Source organism: Rhagoletis zephyria, unplaced genomic scaffold, assembly GCF_001687245.7.
Source record: "Rhagoletis zephyria isolate East Lansing unplaced genomic scaffold, Rhagoletis_zephyria_1.1 Rzeph_scaffold_09710, whole genome shotgun sequence".
In the NCBI taxonomy this organism is placed as follows: Eukaryota; Metazoa; Arthropoda; class Insecta; order Diptera; family Tephritidae; genus Rhagoletis; species Rhagoletis zephyria.
In genome coordinates, this window is record NW_016166788.1 from 3,431 (window position 1) to 10,680 (window position 7,250).

The window sequence follows — 7,250 nt, forward strand, 5'->3', positions numbered from 1 at the left end:
TGATTTACCACTTGATTTGTGTGATTTACGCATTTCGCGGTATAGCAGCGAACATTGAAAGCGATTGCGTTTATAAATTAAATTAAATTGCAGCGATTTGAGCTGGAAGAGCTCTTAGTTGCAATAGTTTGTAAATATTAAAAGTATCTGTGTAAGCTTTTCTGAAAATCCGGAAAATTACATGATTTTTTGTTTTAGATTTAACTAGCGCTCATTGAAGATTGAGGGTTGAGAAAAAGTATATTTTTGTAATTATAAAGTTGTACGGTATCAACGGAATTTTCATAGAAGAACAGGGTTGGCTTTTTAAATTGCTAAAAATAACTATATTAAATTTTTACGCATTTAAGAAGCGTGCATGTGAGCATTCTAGTTTAACTTAGTCCTTGTGTTTTTTAAATACCACTATGCATTTAAATCCAGTTCTTTTCTTGTACTGCACGTTTTAGTATTTACTGTTTTTTGTACAAATATATCATTTGCATTTCAGCCCTACCTAAATGGCTTACGCTTTGTTTTGACCATCTTGGGCGGTACTGTATCGGTGATGGGCAGTCGTGCCATTGGTTATCCCTCAGCTGGTGCACTCGGCTGCATGACAATCGCATTTTTTGCCGGCATCGGTTGGAAGAGCCAGCAACAACGACTCACTGCACAGCAACGTCAACGTCAGTTGGAAAATGAAAATGTAAGTTCGTAGTTATTTGGAGCGGCATCATAGTATGTGTATTCATTCTAAATATAAGAGGAAAAAAATTGCAAAGTAAACCAAAAATAACAACAAACACCCACAGAAATGGCGTCAGTGCAATGGTAGGCTTATAGTCACAGAGCTCCTTTGCTACCCATTGACTGCACTGTCTTTTAGTTAAGCATAGTGAAAAGGTTTTTGGGACAAATAGTGATTTCTTTACTAGATTTTATATTTAAATCTTCCAGAGTAGATACGTATGTATGGGAGTGTGCGCATTTGTGTTTGCATGCATGCGCGTTCATTTGGAAAGGGGATTTCGTCGTCAAATGACAAGTGGGTGTGTTTTTGCTGCTGCAACTGCTACTTTTCGACATCTGACATGCTGGTTGGCATACATATACATAGAACTGTATGTAAACGCACGACTAGGTGTGTTTTTTTTGTTATTTTTTTTCTCCTCTGTATGTCAAATTACTCTTCTCCGAGGATTGAACTGCTCCTCCTATTAGATACGGTCAACTGCGCTGTGTGTAAGCCGATTTTCCGATTTTCTGCCTGTGGTTGGTTCTGAACAACAAAAACAAAACAAAAAAACGTAGAGCACTGGAGCTTTAAAGCACACATTTTCCTGAAATACGGTACTAACTACATATGACTTGGAACTACTAAAGAGGTGGCAACTCGTTTGGAAAATAGAAATGATGAAATAAAGCCTTATTGAACTACTTTCGATTGACATATCGACCTCTTTGCGTGAAATGACTAACCATTTATTTTCGACTATATAATTAGTAGTCTTTCTTTTCTTTCAATAAATATTGATTTTCGATTAATTTGTTTGAATATTTATACCATAGCTGAATTAATTTTAAAACCCAAAATTAAATTTGTTTTGAAATGAGATACATGTATTCTTACCTATGGGTGAAAAAATTCCAAGCCCATTTTTTTAAATTGCTCAGGACAGATGAAAACGTGCCATTCTGCATTTGAAAAAAATAAATGGACTAGGGACCTTTTCACCTTTAGGTAGCTATATGTATGTTAGAGCGGGTAATTTTTTTTGACTATGCGCGTGTAGCATAGAAGGATTCGAAGAACATTGTCCACAGAAACCATGGGTCCAAAATCAATTTTGAGTTTGCCAAATTGCAAAAATTGGTTTCGAAGAAAATGTGAAAATCGGTACTGTTACGCCCTGTGGTGGAAATTTAAGGAAAAACTCCTTATAGAATTTTTTTTTTTTATAAAAAATTGAAGCACTTCTGTCGTCAACACTACACAAAAATGCTAAGAAACCTATTTTCGCAATTTGACAAATTCCAAATTGATTTTTGATCCATGGTTTCTTCGAAAATGTGCTAAGAATTACACTTAGAAAGCATCTGTGCTAGCCGAAAAAAAAATATTGACCCGACCTAATGTATGTAATTATTAATATTCAGACGATGTTGAGCGGTTAGTCGAAAGTGAACTGTGCGGTTATTCGAATATTTGCTTTTCGCTTATTAAGTGGCTAATCTAATAGCGGGATAGCCGGTTTCTAATATGAGCTCTAGTCTGCTATTATACCGACATACAGACAATGTTGAACCATCTCGTTCAAAGATCTACGACATTCAGTAAAGAAGTTTGCGGTACCTATATGAGATTGTCAAGCTTGCAACGCAGCCTGACTGCCAGAGTAAATGAAGACTTGTAACCTCGCTGCAGTCCATTGAGAAAGACTCCATTTTGTTTCTTGCATGAGCAACACTTCTGCTGGATATACACTGTGGTGGTCGAGAACTCGAAGAAATGTATCCAACCTTAGTTTAGGTGAAGAATATAAACCTCAGACCCGGTCTTGAAGTTTGTCAGCTGTATGAATAAAAGCTTAGGTCGGTTCTCTCAATCCATGGGCTTTAGTTTTAAGTCTCAGCTTTGGAGCTATCGAATCTAGTAAAAGTAGATGCAACTTGATATTTGCGGCTTTTGTGGGCATAGAGCAAAAGACCTCGCTTGGGCGCTCCTACTCTGAACTTTTATTTCTTTCTTCGTTGAAGTATTTTTTATGCCTCGTTTTTCGCGGTCAGCTTTTGAGCTCGCGCCTTATTCTTGTCTAGTGACGATATATTTTATTTCAACGGAAAATCACACTTATTAAATTGTTTCCAATTAATTTGGGGTTAATTTCGGCTGAGACTTACCTTATTCGAATATTCGGGATAGAACTCTAGGCCGCAGTTTGAATACTTAAGTCTGTATTGTTTAATATTGAAATTTACTTATTCATTAAACTGAAATTGAATTTTTAAGCAGATGACAACGTTCTTCAAAAATGTTTTCAAAATAAAGCATTTGTAAATGTTTGTAGTTTTACGCCGCATGGTAATGTTTCATTAATCTTATTAAATTGAACTTGAACTTTTCCAAAGGTGGCAACTCTTATTGCAAACATTTTAAAAATAAAGCTTTTGTAAAGCGCTCTGGTTTGGCACCCACATTAAAGTTTTCCACTTAAATTATTAACTGAAGCTGAAATAAGTGCCAAATCGTTTCAAAAGTTATCATTTATGTTAATCAAAGCTATAAGCTGCGAGATCTAACCACCAAAAAGACAGAAGTGAAATTTTTGTCAAAATTTGATTTTTATGCAGAAATATGTATACCTAGAGCAAAAAAACAAAATATTTTGAAAAAATATCGCTTACGTCTTTTTGGCCGTTAGAGCTCGAGTCATTAGAAGACTAATTATACAAAGTGCTAAAATATTGACTTGCATTCCAGTGTGTAGTGTATAGAGAGGATTCAATACCTATAACACGAACTTGTATAGAATTTGTTTGCTTACAGCCGAAAACCAGAAATACTTTTGCTTTCTTGCTGCCATCAGACTAGCGCTTTCGTTTAATAGACAAAAGTGGCGTGGCGTATACGCAACATGTCAGTAATGGTATTCACATAATACAGATTCGTACGTAAAATTGTCGAGAAAGTACCAGAAAAAAAAGATTCTGTCTAAACATTCCCCAAAAATGTCCATTAGAAATGCAAGCAAAAATAAGAAAATTCCTAAATAAATCAAAGAAAAAAAAATCAAGCCATAACCGATACTTCCTGCTTCCTTCCATCTAGTCAATATACACATAACTAGATTGTGTGATTTTACATTTTGTTGACACTTCACAATGCAATGAAGCTTATGACTGTTGACTTGTTTTGCATCGCACTATGATATTTCTCGCTAAAAGTAAAAATAGTAAAAAGTTCACTTGCATTGCTCACATGACTTCGGTGAAGGCGATGGGTAGAGCTGCCATCATCAATTCCAAGCTGTGTGCATTTTGCGTTTTCTTGTATAAATCCCTTTATTTTTCCCTCACTTGCTATTTGCACTGCCAAGCCAATAGAGGTGTTAGAAAAAATTGTTTTGTTCTGGGCGAAAAAAATTACGATTGCAATGCTTGCAGCGCATTGTTTTTACTCACAAGTTTTATGAAATTTTTTTTTTTTTTACGCCTGTCTTGTTGTTTTCCATTGTTGTCCTTTACAGCTGCAAAAGTGGCTCTTCATTGCTGGTCATATCATATGTTTGCTTGTCGCATAGCTTACTTTGATCGCAACTAAACTCACTTGGCACGCTTGACACCATTTTTTATTCACTTTTGCAGATATTGTTTGCTGTTGTTGGTGTTGTTGTGCCTTTTAACAGACCAAGTGTGTGTTTCATGCCATTCATTAGACACTTGACGGAAGTGCAAGTGGCAGCCAACCGAAGTGTCGGTGAAGCGTATAAGAAGAAAGACGGCCAACCAGTCAGTCAAGACAGTCAGTTAGACAGTTAGTTGGGCCGGTCAGTCGGTCAGGCAGACGAGATCTGTTGTTACAAGCAAACCCAGCTGGTGTATGAAGGCGAGGAGTAGGGGCATGAGCTGTCAGGTAGGCGGTATGACACAAGCTAAGCTGAGTGGTAAACAACGAACGGAAATAGAAACAAACGGAAAATGGTCAACACTTTTAATTGTGAGGAAATGCAAATGTTTTTGTTTATTTTTAAGCCTTCCTTTTGGCTTAGTGGCATGCTTGGGGGAATGGTTGACGTTAGCTGTCGATAAAGATTGGGGAAAAAATAACTGTATTTTGCAAGTGTGTAGCAAAAGTCTTAAGCACTTTGGTAGTTGGTAAACAATGCAAAATTAAGTGGCCGATTAACTTTGTTAGCTTTGGTAAGAAGTGGATGACTTGCCTCTGGCAACGATGCCGCAATATACATATATTCGATTTATTGCACAAAAAAAAACTGTAATTGCTTTTTAGTGTAAAATTTCAACAGGCTATGCCCGGGTGCACCAACCAATTTAAATTTTATAATTTTTTTTCGGAAAATTTGTCATTTTAAATTTTAGCAGTCTGATAAAATTTTAAATTGTTTTTTATAAGTGTGGGACTAGTTTTTTAGATTACCATGACATTTTCAACTTATAAAAGATTTCAGTAAAACAAAGTCAACTTTGGTAAGACCTTATTATGGTTGCCGACGTCGATGGTCAAAAAAATAGTCTTCGCAAGTCCAAAGCCAGCTACGTTAACTACATTATTTTTTGCGGAAAGGTGTTCCTCGAAAAACTACTGTAGTCAGCGAAACCGGAGTTGAACTGATGAGGGATATTTTTTTTGACGAATATCAAAAACAGAAACGATTTACTACGAAAATCACTGCTTTTTAAGATATTTTGCTAATCAGGCTGCTTAAAATTACAGCCATAAACGAACTTAAGAATGCTCGGCTGCTATACCTATACATATGTAGGCGTCATTGTGGGTGTGACTGCCACGATTAGCGGATAAATGGATGTCATACAGCAACTTATCCTCCAATAATTTTTTTTTGGATTTTTTTTTTTTACGTAAAAAGGCCCACTTGCATCAAAGAGTTAAGGCGCCTATTTTAAATGGTAACATGTGCACCTTGGTCAATGTATAAAACTTGCTCGAGATTGGCAGAATATGTGCATTCACTTTTGTGTAAAGAAAATGTGTAGAGATGGGAACCGTAGCCTTGAGCTTAATCAGTTTTGTCATCTGAGGTGATTTTTTTCAAAAAGTTCTTTAATAAACTATTTTTATTCCTAAAAAACTCCATTTTTGGAGGTATTTTCAAATCGGCCCAGCTCTATTAAATCTCAATATTTTTCGGAAATATTTTGCTAGACGTCTTAAAGTATAATAGGTTTTGTAATCTCGGCAGAAAAACCGCATTTTTTTTTTTTGCGAAGCAGTCTAATGTACATACAAACATAATACTAAAAAATAAACTTTTCATTCATTTTACTTTTGAATATTTCCTGCACAATTACCGCTTAATTTTCCACACCTACAATTTTAACGAGCATCTCATTTAATTTCATACACTTTTTTTCCCCCGACTCTTTTTCATCTATCTGTATAGTAAGTAGTCAATTCATCACCGTTCTTTTTGTTTACTTACAGTCGTCGGTGGCCGCGCGTCTTGACCTCTTGTGGAAATTCTTGAAACCTGTCTCATTCTCGCTCATCGGCAAAGAAATTAATTTCGCTGTGTTGGATGGCCGAGTCGTCGGCTATGGTGCACTGCTGGTGCTGCTCGGAAGTTTGGTAATTAAACTCGACTGTTTTGCAACAACTTTTGCCATTTTGCGAATTTATTTTGCGGTGCGGTTTATATGTACAATGCGGCGGCGGGCGTAGACTGTTGTTTGGCTACATATTCGTTTGCCCCATTGCAGCTATAAATTAAGATGTTTTTGTATGTACTATGTACTATACATACATACAGATGTACGTACTGGTGTACTACATACGCGTTGGTATGGTTGCTAGCTATTGCTGCCACAGAAGCCAACAAGCGCCACGAAATACTTTCAACAGTTGACAAGCAACTTAGTAAGCTTTTTGCTACCAAAACGATCGTAGAGAGCGCAGCGTATAGATTTTCAAATTTATATATGTAGTTCAAAACTGTTTCTGCCTTGGATGGCGACGAGTTGTATGCACTAATTGTTTGTTATTTCTTTACTATGATATACATATAGGTTTGCCAAAAAAAGTGTTAAGTCTATTTTGCTTACCGACTTATTTATTCATTTTTGTTACCTATTTCGTATATCCAAATCTAAATAGCCAACTCTTAATTTTTTATTTTAAATTTATAGATATTAAATTCTAAATTTCTATTTCTAAATTCTTTGTTGTAAAAGATAGATTCGAAGTTTTAAATTCTGTAATAAAATTTTTTGAGTTTTTTATCTATTCTATATCTAGTATAGAATTCATATTCTATATCGTCGTGGAGAATTAAATAAACGACCATTTTTTTCTTGAGAGTTCCATACGGGTTAAAGAATTTTTTTATGGAAGAAAATATCATTTCTATTTCGTATGCATCTTTTTGATTAAATTTCTCGCTTTTCTTGAGAGCTCCAAACAACCCTTAAGCCGACGATTTGCTACATTCTTATTCTATATCGACGACTGAGTGAAAGATTGACGCCTTACTTCAAAATTTGTTTGAGAAACGGCCGGCCTATCTCAGAAC

General features: G+C 35.7%; 1 protein-coding gene across 1 annotated transcript in view; it reads left to right on the top strand.

The window, feature by feature from the left end:
* Positions 1-490: 490 nt before the first annotated feature.
* The window catches only part of LOC108375971 (mitochondrial sodium/hydrogen exchanger 9B2-like), a gene marked incomplete at its 5' end in the record, with an annotated part of 12,885 nt that continues 6,125 nt past the window's right edge, over positions 491-7,250 (top strand). The window contains 2 exons of the mRNA XM_017632133.1: positions 491-688; positions 6,167-6,310. Of these exons, the coding sequence (XP_017487622.1) occupies positions 491-688; positions 6,167-6,310 (342 nt within the window). The remainder of the gene's footprint in view (positions 689-6,166; positions 6,311-7,250) is intronic.